The sequence below is a fragment of the Meles meles genome, chromosome 15 (genome assembly GCF_922984935.1).
Source record: "Meles meles chromosome 15, mMelMel3.1 paternal haplotype, whole genome shotgun sequence".
Classification (NCBI taxonomy): Eukaryota; Metazoa; Chordata; class Mammalia; order Carnivora; family Mustelidae; genus Meles; species Meles meles.
Genome location: NC_060080.1, coordinates 51,729,903 through 51,750,546, shown reverse-complemented (window position 1 = coordinate 51,750,546; position 20,644 = coordinate 51,729,903). Strand labels below are relative to the sequence as shown.

At 36.5% G+C, this 20,644-nt stretch overlaps 1 protein-coding gene across 3 annotated transcripts in view; it reads right to left on the bottom strand.

Annotated features, from left to right (window-relative positions):
- EXOC6B (exocyst complex component 6B) overlaps positions 1-20,644 on the bottom strand; it is a 624,123-nt gene that overhangs the window by 302,614 nt on the left and 300,865 nt on the right. For all 3 annotated transcript variants that reach the window (XM_045979317.1, XM_045979318.1, XM_045979319.1), the window contains 3 exons: positions 9,571-9,654; positions 9,163-9,209; positions 7,722-7,842 (listed from right to left, as the gene is read on the bottom strand). In XM_045979317.1, the coding sequence (XP_045835273.1) occupies positions 7,722-7,842; positions 9,163-9,209; positions 9,571-9,654 (252 nt within the window). The remainder of the gene's footprint in view (positions 1-7,721; positions 7,843-9,162; positions 9,210-9,570; positions 9,655-20,644) is intronic.

The following is a 20,644-nucleotide window of genomic DNA, read 5'->3' as shown; positions in this document are numbered from 1 at the left end:
GCATAGGCTTACGGTGTGCTTCATTAAATGCTTTTCTGTATCTATTGAAGTTATTTAAATTAGATAAATTTTTGTCTTTTAATCTAATAATGCATTAAATTACATTAATAGACTTTGTAACATTGCACCAAGTTTGCATTTGCCACTATAAACTCTACATATTAATGCTATTTGTAAGTTGTTGGATTCTGTTATCTAATATTGATTTAGGACTTCTAATCTCTATTTATGAATGAGCCTGATCTATATTTATGAGTTTATGCAATTATACTACCCTCTTCCAGTTTCATTATCAAGATTACATATACTTCATAAAATGAGCTGCTGTTTCCTCTTTTCTGTTTTCTGAGTTTGTGTAGAATAGGAATTGAAGACAAAATTCCCTACACCAGGGGATATCTTTTCTTTTTCTTTTTTTTTTTTTTTTAGAGAAATTTGGGGTATATATATTTTTTTAATTAATTTTTTTTAAGTAATCTGTACACACAACATAGGGCTTGAACTCACAACCCAGAGATCAAGAGTTGCATGCTCCTAAGGACTGAGCCAGCCAGAAGCCCACTGGAGATTTCGTTAAGGGAAAAATTTTGACTACTTTTTCTTTTACTTCTGAAAGGAATAGTCCTTTCCAGCTTAATGTGGGGGGATACCATATTATACACTTTCTATCTTGGGTGGCCCCAAGAGGCTGTCAAAATCAAAGTTCAAATTGTCTGGACTAACAAGCGACCTCAGGGCAAAGGCAGCTCAAGCAGTTAGCCCATCTCTCGAGCCTCTCAACTTCCCTGGATCTGGCTTGATAATTCCTTAATATCCTTACCAAGCATTTGAGAACTACAGAACATTTTATATGGCATATACACAAAAACACAGCATTGTTAGTAGTTTCCAGCTGAAAGGTTGATACGTATAACCTAGTCTCCTAGATTCCCAAAACCAGGAATGATTATTACTTTGTAAATTTTTCTCCAAGTCCATGAATTATTTGTATTTGCGAAAGAACAGCACGGGTCCATTAGTTTCCATTATCTTCTATTTGATGTAATTGGTTTTCCTCAAATATTTTATGACTCTTGACTATCCACATTTTCGAATGAAGGACAAGGATGATTAGTATGGATACTTTGCCGAAGTTGTTGACTCTGTAAATTTAAGTCTGTTTCCCAAGAAAGTGACTACAGGCTCTTTGTAAGGGGCCGGGGTTAGATGAATCACTTTGTTCAAAAGGTAGCACAAGAGAACTTCACTGATCATACTATTATCTCTTTACATAGATGGTAAGCTCGGGCAAAGGAACTGGGTAAGCAGCTGGCTGGCTAAGATTTTTGGAAAGCAGACCTCTAAATAATTTCTTTTATAATTTCTCCCAGGCCCATTCCTGCTCATTGTCAGTGTTAACTCTAAATTTAGAGTGTTCTTATATTCCATTTAGAAGAATATCTTCCTACTTTGACAACACCTCTTTCTACCATATTTAATGTAATATTTTCTTGTCTCAGGTTCAGTTAATTTTCTAATTTCCTTTGTTTTCTAAGTTCAAGGAAAATTTTCAAAACTTCTGGCCTACAGATGGTAATTTGTAGAATTTCTCTTTTTATTTTGTTTTTCCCATGTTATTTGATTAGAAGAATTTGGTTAGAAGATCTAGAAGACAAGAATACTCATATACCCTTTTGATTCAAAAAACCCAAAATACACAAGCAGGATGGGTATGGACATGGCGTGGGTGTGTATAAAACCACTATGACAGTACACACTGCTGTCTACCTACCACATCAGACTAAAATGTCCAATATTTAGTATCTGTATAACATGAGGTTTTTGCCACACAGTATTACATTGTTCCATAATTCTGAGTACCCTTTCAGTATTATCAGATGATGTTTATCATATTATTAAAAACTATATTAGCAAATCTTCTAATACTGAACCATTCCTGACACAAACTCTCCTTTGCAGAAGCAAATTATACTTTAATATACTGCTAAATTTGAATTCCAAGAGAGATGGACCATGTAACATCTATAGTGTTTTGAAATCAGCATTGCAAATACTGTATATATTAATACCTGAAACACTATAGCTTTCAAAATGTTTCCAATTTATGCAATGACTAATAATTCAATCAGAAAAAGAGTAGTTTTAAATGTAACATGGAATGTTAGAAAGATATATAAATTTTTGATAAACAAGTAACAATCATTCAGATACCGTTTCTTTTTGAGATTTGTTTTGATGTTTGGCTTTGCTCTTATTTTGGTTTATTTTGCTGGGTAATATAATACATTAAATAGTGTCATGAAATAGAATTAACATTTGCGGCATCAATTACTCTTGTCTCATAATAAATAGAATGACTGTAAATGTATGTGGTGCTGAGTTATGTTTTAATAGCCTTGTTGAGATATAAATCTCATACCACACAACTCACCTACCTGAAGTATATAATTTAATGGCTTTAGTTATTGTATATTCACAGGCACGTGCAAACATAACCACAGTCCATTTTAGAATTATTTTTTTTGCCTCAAAAAGAAAATGCATGTCATTTAAATTATCCTCCCAGCTATTCCAAGCCCGAAGCAACCACTAGTCTACTTTCTGCCTCTACAGATTGATGCTGAAATATTGGGGAAAAAAAATTATTTTGTTATGTATTCTTCAATTCAGAAAAATACGCAATAGTCTATGGCCATACCACCCTGAACGCGCCCAATCTCGTCTGATCTCAGAAGCTCAGCAGGGTCGGGCCTGGTTAGTACTTAGAAGGGAGAAAAATACGCAATAGATCTACAAAGAAAAGCTCCATTAAGGTTAATTTTCTAGGGGCGCCTGGGTGGCTCAGGGGGTTAAAGCCTCTGCCTTCGGCTCGGGTCATGGTCTCAGGGTCCTGGGATCGAGCCACACATCGGGCTCTCTGCTCAGCAGGGAGCCTGCTTCCTCCTCTCTCTCTCTCTGCCTGCCTCTCTGCCTACTTGTGATCTCTGTCAAATAAATAAATAAAATCTTTAAAAAAAAAAAGGATTAATTTTCTCCAGAGATACACACTTTAATCATTAGCATACTTGGAAAGTATCTTGCTCTTCCTGACATCAACTGCATGATGGAGAAGAGAGGACAGTTTCCTGCTGATCAGATCTGTCGCATGCTCAAATGTATAAGTCACAGAGAAAAAGGTACGAAACTTTGCTTTACAAAACAGAAATTGCTTGCAAGAAATCAATGTTTTCCAAAAGAAAAACGGCTTTTCCCAGGGAAATAATAAAATTGGTGAAATCACTGATATGGACAGATATAAAATAAACAAAATCAAGGACTCCTCTCCAGAGAATACAGTAATATTTGTTAATGAATATGATTGGGGGGAAAAAAACTTTCCTCAAAATATTACCTAAAAAAACCATAAAACATCAAAAATAGGATTTAGATGAAAAGCACACAAAATACTTTACCAAAAACATGTAAGCAAATAATTGAGAAAAATACATATATTCCTGGAGACAAATAACAGGTACTAAAATATGTCAATTAACTCCATTTTAATTTATAGATTCACTGCATAATAACACTATAGTTCAACTCGGGGAGGGGTGTTGTAAGTGGTGAAAGGGATGTGACCAAGTGATTCTCAAATTAATCTGGGAAAATAAGAAGAATGTAAATGGTTAGCATATATTAAAAAGAGGATTTTAGAGAATGTACACGTTCAGTAGGAAACTATGCCATACTACTATATCAATTATAGTAATCAGGTCAATGTTGTATTGCTTCAAGACAGAGAAAAAGAAGAAAAGGAGGGATGAGAATCTAGACCCCAGCAACAGAGCTTAGTATTTACAAAATATATTATTATATGATAAAGGTAGCCTCCAAAATATGTTAGGAAAAAACATGTTATGGACTAAATATTATGCCCCCCAAATTGGTATGTTAGACCCCTAACCCCCAGTGTAGCTATATCTGGAGATGGAACTCCCAGAGATATTTAAGGTCAAATGAGGAAGGGCCCTGATCTGAGGGGCTCGGTATCCTTATAAAAGGAGTAGGAGACACTGGAATGCACACTGAGAAAAGGCCATGTGAGGACATGGTGAGAACATAAATTAAGAAAAGAGTTCTCACCAGAAACCAACCACGCTGGCACCCTGATCTCAGAATTTCAGCCTCCAGAACTGTGAGAAAATAAATTTCTGTTGTTTAAGCACCAGTCTATGACACTTCATTATGGCAATCTAAGCTGAATAAAATAAGAGATTAATACAATAATGTTATTGGAAGTGATGAGTCATTTTAAAAAATAATTAAAGACAGAATCCAAGGACTGCCTGGGGGGCTCAGTTAAGCACTACCTCGGTTTTGGCTCAGGTCATGATCTCAGGGTCACGAGATCAAGCCCATGGCAGGCTCCACGTTCAGTGTAGAGTCTGGTGGGGATTCTCTCCAACTCCCTCTGCCCCTCCTCCCACTTGTGTGCATGTATGACCACTCTCTCTATCAAATAGATAAGTAAAATATTTTTTTTTAAAAAAGATAGAATCCTGGGGCGCCTGGGTGGCTCAGTGGTTTAAACCTCTGCCTTCAGCTCGGGCCATGATCTCAGGGTCCTGGGATTGAGCAGCGCATTGGGCTCTCTGCTCAGTGGGGAGCCTGCTTCTCCCTCTCTCTCTCTGCCTGCTGCTCTGCCTGCTTGTGATCTCTATCTGTCAAATTAATAAATAAAATCTTTAAAAAAAAAAAAAAGAACCCAACCTTACACCCTATACTAAAATAAACTTTTTAAGTCTCTGATATATACATAAAAAAAAGTAACTGTACAGAAATACTAAAATAGAGACAAATAACCAAATATTCTTTGGAACAAGGAAGACATAAATTGTCAAGCTAAAAATCAATATATTTACATAAAATTTTAAGCTTCTGTAAAGCCATGGAAAAGTTAGAGACACATAAAATTCAGAAAAAATATTTGCAGCCTATATACCACACCAGAGATTAACATTCAAATTAAAAACTACATCCATTTTTTATTAAGAAATAATAATATATTTTTAAACTATTAGATATAAAGGCAGTGCATAGGAACAGGAAATTTTAAGAAGATATACAAATAACTAAAAACATCTGAAGAGACTTCCAATATCAGTATTAATCAAAGAAAAACATGTTAAGATACAACTTCTGACACATTAGGAATGATTTTGTTGTTGTTGTTTTTTTTAAGATTTTATTCATTTATTTGACAGAAAGAGAGATCACAAGTAGGCAGAGCAGCAGGCAGAGAGAGAGAGAGGGAGAAGCAGGCTTCCCACTGAGAGGGAGCCCAATGCAGGGCTGGATCCCATCATGACCTGAGCCTAAGCAGATGCTTAACTGACTGAGCCACCCAGGCACCCCTCATTTTTTAAGTAAAAATAAACAACAAGTGGTAGTATGTACATAAAAGTGTAAAAAAAAAAAATTTCAAGTCATAACATAGTTTCAGGACTCCTTTTTAAGTCTCAGAACACGGCAGGAACTTTTATATTTTTAAATATGCCAGACTTTATTATGACAAAAGAATAAAATGGTAAAAATGTCAGATGAAATCCTAGGTCACATACAAGCAATGACAGAAATTTTAAAATTAGATAGATATACAGGGCACCTGGGTGGCTGAGCTTGGTTAAATGTCTGCCTTCGGCTCAGATCATGATCTCAGGGTCCTGGGATCCAGCCCCACGTCAGACTCCCTGCTCAGTGGGGAGTCTGCTTCTTCCTCTGCCCCTCCCCCCTGCTCATGCACTCATTCTCATTCTCTCTCTCTCTCTCCCCCTCAAATAAATAAAATCCTTTTTAAAAAGATCAATATGTAAATAGGCAAACATTTAAAATTTCTAAATACTAAAAAAGAAACCATAAATAAAAATAAAAGGAGAAAAACACTGGAAATGAATTCAATGACATATCCACTTTGGTTTCAAATTCATATATTAACCAAAGTCCTACACCATGCAACTTGGATAACACAAAGGCAGAGTAATCATATCCAAAGGAAACTGAAGACCTCACCACTCTAAACCATCAAAGGGAAAGAAACCATAAACTTAGGTATTACTTTGATATGCTTTTAACGTTACATTCTATATTTAATCCAACACAAAATAAAATTAATCTTACCGCCTAAAAATCTCTCCGATTCATCCACATCTCTCCACATCTACTACCACCCTTGGTCCAGCTGTCATTATCTCTTGCCTGAATATTAGACTATCCTACTAATTGTTCTGCCCACATTTTTTCTCATCCCTCATCCATCATTTAGGCAGAATGGAAATCTGATCTTCTCAGTCCAATTTACCCTACCCCCACAGCGAGCACACACACACTCCATTCAATCCAGTGCTTAAAGCATCAAATAGGTCTTGAGTAATATGACATCTATCTACTTTTTTATTTTGACTTCATACCATGCCTAACTTTCTATGTTCCGTGTTCTGCCCACTCTGAACATTTTTCAAGTCCCAAACGGCTACAATCCCATCAATTACAGATTTTACACATGGTATTTACTCTGGAACACTTGCTGATGGAGAGATAAGAAAGATAACTTAAGTTTCTAGCTGGCACAACTAGATGGATACTAGAGCCATTTACAGAAATATTCTAGACACTAAATTATCTCCTATTATTAACTCCTCACTATCATTCCTCAAACAGTTCAGATAGAAAAGTACCCCCAAAGCCCGTATACTACCATCTCTTATACCTAAAATTCCCTTTTAATTGATCTTTGCTTAAATAGTGTCTCCTTGATCTTCTGATCTCAGAATGCCACTTCTGATCAACTAATCAAAACTAGGCACCTTGTTGTCCTAACCTATCACTGTTTTAATTGCATTGTATATCACTATCTGATATTATTTATTTGTTTATTGGGAACCTCCCCAATGAAAATAACTTTCCAAAAGCAAAGATTTCATCCATCAAGTTCATAGTTGTATTCCCACTACCAACACATAATCAGTGCTTAAGAAGTATTGGATAAGTGATTTATTCAGAGCCAACATTATCTATCTGAAATAAAGTGGATTATCATCAAAAATTTATGCTTTTGATAAAATGTATCAAAATCATGGAAACTCACAATTAGGTAACTTATTGATATGTTGTATGCATTTTTTTCCAAAAAATAAGAATAAAACTGTGAGCCAAACCAGTATTGACTGGCATTATAGAAGGCAATAGGGAGTAGTGGCTGAGCATATGGGCTCTGGAGTCACATATCTGGATTCGAATCCAAGCTCTATCACTTACTGTGTAACAATTAGGCTGGTTACTTAACCTCTCTGAGATTCAGTTCCCCAGACCATAAGGTAAATATAATTAATAATACCTATACCTTATGAAATATATATGAAGTGCATATACCAATCCCTGACACAGAAGATTCCAGTAAATGTCAGCTATTGTCCTTTTTTTGGTTTGTTTTTTTGTTTGGGGTTTTTTTGTTGTTGTTGTTGTTTTGTTTGTTTGCTTTATTACAGAGAGCATCCCAAAAAAATGGGCTCAGTATTAGAAAGGATGGCAATTTGAAGTGGCTGCTTCCATACGTCTTTGAGAGAGATAGCTCCAAGCAGGTGATTCCACACAATACATCCTTGCTGACTTTAAAGCAGTACAACATTGACCAGTACACAGATACTCAGCAGTAAGTGAGAATATCTCACGGGCGTCTTACATACCGAGTGGGTGCGGAGGGCAGCGATGGTTTTTGAAAGTGCCATTTCCCAAAGTTCATCAATGTAGGCTCTATTCACTAAGCCCTGGGTTGTATGTAAAATGTGATCTTCAACCACAAAAAAACTACGATGAAGGGAAAAAAAAGAAAGTACAGAAATTACAGAAAAGTACAGAAAGTTCAGAAATTACAGGTTGACTACTATCCCTGGGGTCTCACAAACATTCAGAGCGGTCACCAAATTCGAAGTTAATAGTCACTTTTACTTAAAGAAAGCTACTACATGTTGTAAACAAAAATCACATTTCTTGGACTTAGAATTTTGTCCAACCACTTTATAGAAATCAGAGTCCCATTTCTATTAAATGTTAACCGGGTCAGCAATTTAAAGGGGAAGAAAATATTTATAGGTAAGGGAAGCTAATTTCACTATATTAAAAACACCAGGCCATTAAGACATTTTAAAAAATTAATCAATTTTTTAATTAATCGATTTTAAAGAGACAATGAAAGCTGAAACACACATTTTTATAAGAGCCCTACATACAAAATATCAAAATGATTCCCTTTATATGCACTTACTCATTACAGGGTTGAAAAGGTTTTTTATGAAGGTCAAAAAAATGCACACTTATTTTTTAACACTCTGTTGTAGCTTTATTGTTGTGCATTTACAACATATTATTAGCTCCCTTGGCTAAATGTTCATACTAAATTAATTCTTTCAATAAGGAATTCTTATGATATATTTTAATCAAAACTATCAAAAAAAATCTAAAAAGTCGGAAATAAAAAAGCAATTTCATGGAACAATCCAACTCCTTTCCCTTTCTTTTAACTTCGAGGTCATTATTTTGCAATTAGAATAAGCTGCCTGTATTTGGGGTGTTTATTTGGGAAATGCAATTCCATATTAGTATGTATACTCTAGATGATGGTGGCAAACTCTATAGCCCATGGGATGAATCTGGCCCACTGCCTGTTTTTATAAATATTGTTTTACTGGAACACAGCCACGTTCATTCATTGCTGTATTGTCTATAGCTGCTTTCACATTGCAACAACAGAGCTGAATGGTTGTGACAGAAACCGTATGGCCTGCGAAGCCTAAAATACTTTACTAGCTGGCCCTTTTAGAAAAAGCTTGCCAACTTTTGCTGATTATTTGGTTCCCTCTTACCAAGAATGGAGAAACCAAACATCAAGGGTAATAAAATTACAATTCAAAGTTTTTTCTCCCTTTCTCCACCAAAACTACTCTCCAACAATATAACGCTGAAACCAATAAGACATTCCTTTAAAATTACCAGAAAGTCAAAAATAAATCTCAAGAATTTAAAATAAAAAAAGAAAAAGAATTTCCCAAGGAAAACTTATTTTTCCAAGTCTCCCGAGTCTAGGTGTTCAAAGTGTATAAATTTAAATAGACACACATATATACCTACCCTACAATTTGATTAAAATACTTCCTGTAGCCATCTAAAGTTTCATGCTGCAACAAAACAAAGAAGAAAAAAGTTATTCTTTCTATTTTGATACATTAAGACAAAGTTAAAATCAGTTACTTGATTTCTTAAGGCTCCCAAGTTCCCAAGACCTAAGTGAATATAACAATAGTACCCTACCTTATAGGGTTACAATGAGGATGAAATGATATCATTCATCCCAGTACTTAAAACAATGCCTGATACACAGCAATCAAAAGATGTTAGCTACTATTTTCTTACTGTCACATCCACCAAAAAGGATCTCAGAGCGAGTTTAAAAAAAAAAAAAAGTACTTATGCAAAATAATAAACAGCTGCCAGAGAAGAAAAGTGAAAAATTGAGAAAAGTTAAGTTGGTGATCCTACCATGTTAGATGGAGGCTGGAGCACCAAGCGGGCCTGTTTTCGCCTCTGTTTTCGGTAGTAGTTCTCAAATGTTTCCCGGGCACCCTGTAAAATAAACAAAAGGAAATGGGTTGACACAATTTGACCAATTATTCTAGTATTTCATGGGAAAAGAGAAGTTCCTAAGATCCCACACTTCTCAAAATCTGCTATTTTGACAATGATGATAATCATAGAAAAAAATAAAATGACATTACCATTTATTGAGACTTACCTACAAATACCGTAAGAATGGATACAAAAGATTCTTAAGAGGACATTACAGAACTCAACCACCAACACACCAAAGCTGGTTGCTCAATCAACTATCACAAATTCATAAGAATGAAGACAAACCAACATTCTCATAAGAGCAGTTGAGAAAATGTTTCTTAAAAACCTCACAGAATATTCCAGAAGAAAAATGTTCAGAATGAAAACCAGTCTCAAATGAATCATGAGCAAAGGGCCAGAGGGAGGCAAGAAAAAGGCAGAAGCGGAGAACAGTGAATCAGTCTTCCCAGCTAGCATATAATCAAGCACAGGATTAACACCAAAAAGGAAATTTTTGTGCTTCGGAGAACGGGAGCTGGCTCATGAGCTCTGTAACTGGGCTGAACAGCAGCCTCTCAAAATTCACGTCCTTCCTGGGATGTCATAATGGGACCTTATTTAGAAATAGGGTCATAGCAGATGTACTTAAATTAAGAGGCAGTCACACTAGATAGAGTAGGCCGCCCCTTAATCTGATGTAACTGGGGTCCTTAAAAGAATAGGAGAAAAGACATGAGACAGACACACAGGGAGACCATCCTGTGACAACAGGACACCGAGGATTGCTGGCCACTGCCAGAAGCTGGGGAGAGGCCAGGAAGGATGCCCCCCAGAGTCTCAGAGGGAGGATGGCCTTCTGACACCTGCTTTTGGATTTCTAGTCTCCGAACCTGGGACCGAATAAATTTCTGCTGTGCAAGCCACCCAACTCGTGATACTTTGCTCCAGCAGTCCTAGGAATCCAAGATAACTCAAAGCTTTTAAAACATGATGCCCCCAGGGGGCGCCTGGGTGGTTCCGTCCATTAAGCTTCTGCCTTGGGCTCAGATCATGATCCCAGCGTCATGGGATCCAGCCCCGCATCTGGCTCCCTGCTCAAAAAGGAGCCTACTTCTCGCTCCGCCTCTGTCGGCTGCTCATGCTGGAGCTCTGTCTCAGTCAAATAAAGAAGTAAAATCTTGAAAGAAAAGAAAAGAAAGAAAGGAAGGAAGGAAGGAAGGAAGGAAGGAAGGAAGGAAGGAAAAAGAAAGAAAAAGAAATGATACTCTGAATCCAAGACCTTTCTCAATGAATAAGAGTAGAAATGGGGAGACAGCATGCATGGTGGATAAGAGCACCAATTTTGGAATCAGATGATGATTTCATTCAAATTGTGAATCTGCGCCTTTCTAGCTGTATAACTCGTATGACCAGCTATGTAACTTTCACTAATTTACCTTCCACCATTTAAGTCTTCGGCTTTCACTAACAGATATGCTATGGTGTCCTCAATCGTAGAAATGTCACACTCATCGTTGTCATGAGGATTCAGATGAGCTAGAAAGCTTTGAGAATGGTGTCTGATAAATAATCACCACTATGCATGTGCTTATTTTTTCAAAAATGAGATGAAATAGATCAATGATGACAATGACTGCCTCACCCATGCGAAAAAGTATAAACTCTACACAATCCCTAAGTTCAGTTTCCTCATCTTCTCAGAAGTCTGAAGAATCGTATTCAAGGTGACTTCTCTGTTAGATCCCTAAACTGGAGAAGCTGATTTAAGGAACTAAATCACACTAACTCAACAGCCTAAGCTCAGCGGTTGGCCAACGTTGCCTCTAAAAGGCAGGATGGTAAATATCGCAGACGTGGTGAGCTCTACAGTCTCACCTCTGCTATTGAAATGCAAAGACAGCCACGGCCAGTACCTACGTGAGTGTGGCTGTGTTCCAGCAAAACTATTTGGGGAAACTGAAATCAGAATGTCATATAATTTTCATCTGCCATGAAATATTCATTTATTTATTTATTTATTTATTTATTTATTTATTTATTTATTACCGACCATGGAGTTCACAGGGGTCACATCGAAACAAGCAGCAGGGTGGCCATGGCCCATGGTTTGCTGACCCCTGGTGTAGCTTAAAAACAAACGTTTTAAAACGCTAACGCGATTTTAACTGTAGACACCTGAGTTTTTCCTGCTATAAAATGAAATCAAACATTAAGACAGCTATTTCAGGGCTTGCTTATTTCTTAGTCCACAAGTTAACGAGGTAGCAAATGGTTCTATTTAAGAAATAAGAAGTGGAAACTGCCTGTTGGTTTGTGAAATTTATTCCCCACTCGTCACCATTTCTCAGCTTAGTGGTATTATTGAATGTCAATTACATTCTGTACACACTGAAGGGCTTTTCATTGTACAGTTAACAGCCCTAAAGTCCCTTTATTATTCTTGTGTGACATTACACATTCAACATGCTTTGGAGCCAAGATACACTCAGCTGAGAATTTAGGGAAAAGTCTTCTCTCAAATTAGACCATTGTATAATAATTTAATTATTTGCTATAAAAGAAAATATACAAGATGAAATTCTATATAAAAACCTATCATAGACCTCTACTTAGTTCTAACTAGATACAATTTGCCTTTCAAATATTCATTTTCTAAAATAAAAACACAAGAAAAGACCAATTTATCTAATAATTCTGGTTTCTCCATTTACAAAATTCGATTTTCCCAAATGGCTACTAAATAAATTCACCTCTGAGTATTCTACTTCCTCTGCCAATTTTGTCAACTCAATGCTTACAGGTGGAATTTACAGTAGATGTCTGACCAGTCCAGCTGGATGACTGTCTTTTCCCAAATAGATCAACAGATGAACTATAAAAGTTTGCCACTTCAGTTTCAAGCTCCTCTAGTCATTAATATTAATTTAAAAAAACTCAAAAGCCAGTGAAAGTATAAGCAAACAGATATAAAATAATAGGCAAGTGAAAAGTTGTTTTAGTGTGTTTTCAGTTTATGTCATTAGTATTACGGTGGTCCAAAAGCTTTGTAATAATTAATAAACACACAAAATATCACAGAAAAACAAGTTACTTTACGTACATAAAGTGCTTACCATACAATAAAGAATAGTTCTTGTCATCATTGAATTTATAGTCTGTAGTGGAAAACTAGCAATTAAATGAACAAAAAGTACAATAGAATCCTATAGATTGGAGAGATATAGAGAGTGTGTGTGTGTGTGTGTGTGTGTGTGTGTGTGTGTGCGCGCGCACGCACATGCATCTGTGTCTATATAGTGGGTGGGAGGAATGTCAGAGAAAGTTTCTTCAGGAAAAAAAAAGCCATTTATATTCATAATTGAAGAATGAGTCAGAATAAGGCACATAAAAAGAAAGGGAAAACTATTTCTCATAGAGACACGGGTTCAAAGAAAAAAGGCATCACGTATCCCATGAACTGAAAGAAGTTCTTCATGGCAGAACCTTTGGAGTGTAAGAGAGAAGAATGACAAGAAATAAAGGCTAGAGGGCTTTGTAAATTTTGTTAAGATATCTGTACTTCAACTCTAGAGACAATCAGAGTTTTGGACATTTGCAAGTTGCAACGTACTGAGTAGAATGAAAAAGGGAACCTTAGATACAAAAAGATCAGTCTCGGGGCCCCTGGGTGGCTCAGTGGGTTAAAGCCTCTGCCTTTAGCTCAGGTCATGATCTCAGGGTCCTGGGTTGAGCCCCACATTGGGCTCTCTGCTCAGCGGGGAGCCTGCTTCCTCCTCTCTCTCTGCCTGCCTCTCCCCCTACTTGTGATCTCTCTCTCTGTCAAATAAACAAATAAAATCTTTTAAAAAAAAATCAGTCTGAACCTGATATATATTTAGGAGGTACAAGTTGATGACTGATCGGATACTGGTAGTAAAGGACAGAAAAGACAGAAAGCTAACCTCAGATTTCTAAGATGGATAATTGGTTTGATGATGGTGTCATTTAATGAGAGAGAAAACATAACAGCTGGGATATGCAGTCAAATACTATTCATGGATTCCATATTTGCAAATGTGCCTACCTGCCAAAATTTATTTGTAACCTCAAAATCAATACTCAAGCTGTTTCATTATCATTCACACATGAGTACAGAGTGTTAAAAATTTGAGCAGTGTGCCTACTGCACGTGTTCCTAGCTGAGGTCAAAAAAGGCCAACACTTTGTCTCCTTTCTTTAGTTCTCATAGTATAAACAATTACCCTTTTCACAGTCATCCAGTGCCTCATTCTTTGTATTTTTGTGCTTTTTAAAAATTGAGATATAATTGACATATAACATCATATTATTTTCAGGTATACAACATAAAGATTCAATATTTATATATAGGGCAAAATGATCATCACCCTAAGTTTAGTTAACGCCTATCATCACATACAATTTTTTTTTCCCTTGGGTTGAGAACTTTTAAGATTTACTCTCTTAGAAAATTTCAATCATCCAATAAAGTATTATTAACTACAGTCAACCATACTATGCATTATATGCCTAGGTAGGACTGATTTATTTTGCAACTGAAAGACTATTCCTTTTCATTACCTTCACCCGACTCCGCCATCTCCCACTTTTGGCAACCACCCATCTCTCTATTTATGAGCTCAGCTGGGTTTTCTATTTATTTGTTTAGTTCCATATATAAATGAGATCATACAGTATTTGTCTGTGTCTGACGTATTTCACTTAGCAGAATGCCCTGAAGGTCCAGCCATGTTGTCACAAATGGCAAGATTTCATTCTTTTTCACAGCTGAATAATACTCCTTTGTATATATAGATTCCCACATGTTCTTTATCCATTCATCCATCAATGAACACTTAGACTGTTTCTACGTCTTGGCTATTGTAAATAATGCCACAATGAACATAGGAGTGCACGCACTTTTTCAGTTAGTGTTTTCATTTCCTTCAGATAAATACCAAGAAATGAAGTTGCTGGAACATATGGCAGTTCTATTTGTAATTTTTTGAGAAACCTCCATACTGTTTTCCATAGTGGTTACACCAGTCTACTTTCCCACCGACATGCAACAAGGGTTCCATTTTCTCAACATCCTCACCAACACTTGTTATTTCTTGTCTTTTTTATAATATTCTAACAGCGGTAAGGTGATTATCTCATTGCAGGCCTGATTTGCATGTTCTTGATAATTAGTGATGTTGAGCACACTTTTGTGCACCTGCTGGCCACCTGTATGTCTTGCATCTCTGTGCTTATGGTTGACTTTGCTCTTTAAAATGGCCTCCGTGTGTCGTACTATAGCGCTGTCTAGTGTTCCTAAGACTTGACACTTACCAAGAAGACAAGATGTGCCTTACAGAGAAAACACATTTAGATAAGATTTGTTTGGCCATGTGTTATAGTGCCGTTGGCCATGAATTCAATGTTAGTCAACAGTATATATTCAATAATATCTTTTAAAGAGAAACACGCAGAAAACAGGGTTATGCATTGATTGACTGATGAAATGTTGTAAGCAGAAGCTCACAGGAACCTAACCCCAGCAGCAATGGTTCAGTATTCATTAACTCAGTGTTTACAGTGACCTTATAAAGTATAACCAACATGAATAACAAGAACTGATTGTACATGAGGACACTGGTAATAATGACCTCTGTCATGAACTTGTTTAGTTTGTGACTTCTAAGTGCTAAGTTTCAGGAGAGGGCATATTTGGGTCTACAGCTCAGGTGAAAGGGCTAAGCTAAAGACAATAGTTTTCAGAATCAAGAATCACTGGCAGAAAGATGGTAACCTAAGCCTAGGAAGACATGAGATCATCTAAGGAATATCTGTAGAATTTAAGTACAAAAGGACCTGCCACGAAAATCCTCAGGGACACCAACAATTAGGAAATATCTGTCTCTTTCCTATAATTAAAATATAACTTTAAATGTCACTTACTGAGAAAACACTTTTCCACTACTCACTCTAACATGTAAAGTTTTGCCAGGGCACCTGGGTGGCTCAGTCAGTTAAAGGGCCAACTCTTGGTTTCAGCTAGGTCATGATCTCAGGCTTAGGAGATCCAGCCCCCTACTCCCCAACCCATCTCAGGCCCTGTGTCTATCTGCACTCAGTGTGGAGTTTGCTTGGGATTCTTTCCCTCTTCCTTTCCCTCCCCCTACTCCCATGGGTGCACGCTCTCTTTCAAATAAATAAAATAAAATAAAGTTTTGTCTAAGACATAGCGCTCTCTTAATTCTTTGCATAGCACAATGTCCATCTGACATTATGTCGTTTGTTTACTGTCTGTCTCCTCTCATTAGGATGCAAGCTCCCCAAGAACAAGTTTATTTGTCTTATTTATTGTTGCGTTCCCAGCCCCTAGAACAATGCCTGGAATAAATGGCACTCTATATATATTTGTTTGAATAAATGACCAAAGGGATTAAGAAATATTAATCAATATTTTCTTTCAAGGCTCCATTTTTATATTTACTCTCTACCAGCAAAATTGCAATAATCATTTCTTTGTAATTTTTCCTATTCCTCTCATCCTGCTGCTATTCTACCTCCATTTATTCTCTTAAAGATTTTTGTTCCTGTTCCATAGAAGTTATGCCTTCTTCATGCCAAACAATTTTCTAAAATTTCCTTTTGGCTCCTGTAGAAAATCATTCTTAGAATCATGTTTCCCCTGAATTTTTAGGATGATGTGCCCCCATCCCATTTTATTCAGGATGTTTTTGCAGATCTCATATTTTATTACGTATTGTTTCATTTTCTCAATTGCTCTATTTTGAACAATAGGCTCTCTTTCTGGACCAGTACTTCCTTCCAGGCTTGTTTTGTGGTTTGCCCGTTCACCAACCATCTGGCTATAGATCTAATATCTTCATGGAAGCAGCAATCGATAGCAGGTTGACAGGCCCAGGTCCAAAGCTGTTTCAAAGCAAAACCACAAACTGGTTCCAGTGTCTAGCAAGCAATGGGCCTAAGTGCACATAAAATATGGTTGAACGTTCTCCTACCACACAGTTTCTAAGTGTTCAACTCTCTGAACTTAAATGAATGAAAACCACAAAATTATGGGGTCTTCCTATCTTGTGCAGCCCTACTGAGTATTCTCCAGCCCAGGATAAACTGTACTGCGACCGAAGGTCCCATTTTCCCCCTCACCCCACTCTCTGGCAGCCTTATAAAGAAGACTCTATAGAGTACAGGGGTAGACAACTAATCTATCCATCAATTTGGGATTGTATTTCTAAGCCAGATGACCCAGAGAGGAAAAGGAACGAAGTATCTTCGGACTTTTAAAGTTTCCTCTGTGTATGGCAGCAAAACACACATCACTCAACAAGTAGGTTTCTCAATCCATTCAATGGGCCCTAATGTTGGAGAAAATTTTATTCAAATTCAGACAATGTAATATTAATTTTAAGCCTTCTTTAACAATGGTGTTGTAATTTTTTAGACTTTTATGCAACTAAAGAATTTTAGAGGAAGTTAAGAAAGGCTTAGAAATTAAATAAGACTTTGCTTTTCTTTTTTTTTTTTTTTTGGTTAAAAAATTTAAATCTGAAATATAGGAGTTTATATTATTATAAAAAATTATTCACCACAAATTTCTTCTCACTACTTACAGAGCAACTACATAAAAAGAGCTAAATGATCACAGAACACACTCTATTTTTACTTAATACTAAAACAAGATAAAGAAATATATCCCAGGTTCTATTGACCTTCTCTTCAATTCCCTGGGTTCTTTCCTTTCTAAATTCCTATTTAACTTAAATATTATATCACACCCTATGGTAAACTTGGAGGAAGGTGCTAATGGTCAAATATCCCAAAAGCCATTGCCAATTTCTTAATTAACCCTAGCACTAGAATTAACCAAGAAATAACCCACTTTCTCTCCAGGCTATGCTGAAAATAGTTGTTTGGTTGTTTCTTGTTTATTTAATCTTTAACTTTTTTAATATTATCTCTTTGTAAATTATTAATTACAAAAGTAAAATATGTGACTTTTAGAAAAACCAGGCAATAAAGATAAGGCGAAGAAAGAAAATAAAAGTCATTCATAATCCCATTGCCTGGAGGTAACTACTCTTTACTTTTTCAAGTCCTCCCTCACAGACATTTTTCTATCCTAAACCAATTACTTCACACATTTACATATGTACATACACACACCTAAATCATACTGTGCATACTTTCTTCACTCTTTTCATTTTGCACGCAAAAATCTTTTCTCAAACATCATAATTTAGCATGATCCACTCTTATAGCACAACACTGTGCCAACTTTCTTTCTTTGAACGCGTGCTATAAATTGTCATCATACAAATGCTGGAAGTAACATGGGCTTTCAATAAATGTTTAAAAATAAAAAGAGAAATGCAAGTGATAACTCTGAATTCCCCATGTGTCTAGGCATTTGTCTGGATATAAACACAGGAAACACACACAGTATTGCCACTCAGTGTGGGCAAATGAGTGAGACTTTTTGGTTTTGTCTGTAAAAGTGGTGTAATTTCTTGCTAACAAAGCTCAAAGTCAGATTTTAATAAGTCAGGATCATGTGATCCTTACTCTGGAGCAGGGATGGGAAAGGGAAGACCAGGGTTTCTTTTTCTTCACAAAAGGTGACAATGTACCACACACACACAGACACCCTGAACTTCTCATACAATTGCTGAGCCCCATGCCCCCAAATATCAGTGGCATCTACATGTCTACTTTTGTGGAAGAAAAAGTAAAACTTATGGTGGGACAATACAATTTCATTTAGGCAATATGCCTAAATAACAGACAAAAGAGGACAGACCCATCTTCATTAAATATTTACTGTGCCATTATTTGGCGAAACAGCTCTTCATGTAGTGGGTCTTTCCTGGTAGAGATTGATATGTGGGCAACTGGAGAATGGGCTGAGTCCTTCTCATCCATCACAATAACAGAAAATTAACCCTGGGATTAAGAAGCAGCAAAGGACACGTAGACAAAGAACAAGGGAGGGAAATGGAAGGAGGGAAGCACACACCATTGTTCTTCCGGCTTTGCCTACAGGAAGCAATATTTCCATTTGGTCTTGGGCAAAGCCTGTAATTTCACCACCCTGACTGCAGCTGGAGAACTCCCTTTCAACTGTCCCGGCATCCAAGTGAAGACAGGTTTATTCAGAGTTTTTTTAAAAAACCAAAAACCTGAAAGGGCCATTTTAATTTGCTTCCATGTGAAAAGGGGAGCACTTTTCATAGGGCCCCATAATGACGTTCAGCGGGATATTACACTTCGCCATATGGCTAATTTGCACAGCAGGCCCAAAGCAGGATTTTCTTTCATTAGAACTGCCCTAAAGATCAGACTACAGAAACATGTGTAAAGAACAAACCCAAGATGCCCCCTATTGCTTAAATCTAGAAACATTCGATTCCCAGATGTAAAAGCCCATTCAGAGAGTTCCCATGGCAAGGTCATTCAAGAGTCTTGGAGGTGGTCTGTGTCACAGCCCCATTTGCGTATATTAGGGCTTGGAAAATGTCTAAAATTCAAAAGCCACAAAATTGTCAAAACACCTCAAAAAAACCCCACATATACGGAGGTAGGATAATAGCTCTGGTAGGTAATTTATTATTACAAAAACAAAACAAAACAAAAACATTACTTTCCGAATGCCCGAGTTCTTGATACCATTCATTAGCTTACAAAATAAATCTACATAAACTTTTGACCCTTTTTGAAGAAAGCAAAGGCAGTCTGACGTTCTAACAGAGTCCTGTTTATTTTTAAGATGGCCCTTATAACTTATGTTTGTCTTGGCATTTCCTCCTTCTGCCATATCCCAAGCCTCAGCCATAGAAAAGAACATCCCCTCCGGGAATGACAGAGTCTGCAGGATTTAAAAAAAGAAAAAGAAAGAAATCTGATGTCTAATGATTATGGAGTAGTTGAGTCTGTGCTTTTGAAGAAAGTAAACATTATGATTAACAATCTTGGGCTTTGTAATTAGCTTCCCCCTTCCAAGAGAGAGTGTTAATTTATTAAATATTTTAACAAAGAGTCTTTTATTATCAGATTTAGTTTGGCTGGCTCCTTTCATAGCATTACCAATTACAACCAATAAAGCTTTAATTGATGACTACTTTTTATAACCTTTGACCCCAGATGATAAACAGTTGTACCTTAGAAGCGAAAGGGTAAACCTCAAAGGGAACGGTGTCTTAATCATGCTTAGCAAACCAAACTGCTTAAAATTACAACCTACCTACCTGGTTAGAACAAAAACTCAGACTTCCTCCATGATTAGGATAATTGATCAGGAAAAGATTTGGATTTCACTTTTAAGATAAGTATCCTTTTGGTTAGGGAAATCCTAACTAAAATTACCTGCATATAACTGTGTACCATAATGTGCTAATTGTAGATTATAATATGATTTAATCAATTTGTAGACAATCAGCAAGTAAATTTTAATACGTGACACAGCTTCAAATGTAAAATAATTGAAATGCAAGTTATTTTACTATTTTTTAAACAGACATTATAGTTTTAATTCTACCCCCCCCAAGTCCCATCATTTATAGAGCAGTACCTTTATAACACCAGGGGCTGTTAAGATTGTGGGAGCAAAGAAGTAAACCAAATTAACTGCCCAACAATGAGACACCAAAAATTCTTAGAGAATTGGGTGCCTACACATGACAAGCAAGGAGAGTCATTCCTTTAATTAGAGTGAGATAATGAGGTTGTCTGCATTTTCTCCAAAGAACAATTCCCGAAGTTGGTAGTGTTCCAAAGATACTATTCAACTGCCCAATTTCACACTTGCCGATTTTTAAGGAAAATCTTTTCTAACTCACACCTGTCAATCTTTTAAACGAAGATTGCTAAGGTACTGCATAATTTGGAAGTTTAAAATTTCCCAGACAAATTTCTTAATCTGTGTCATGTTGCCAAAATGAATAGGGCCTCTGAACAATTACTAAAGAGCTCATAGGAAAATGTGGCATCTAAAACT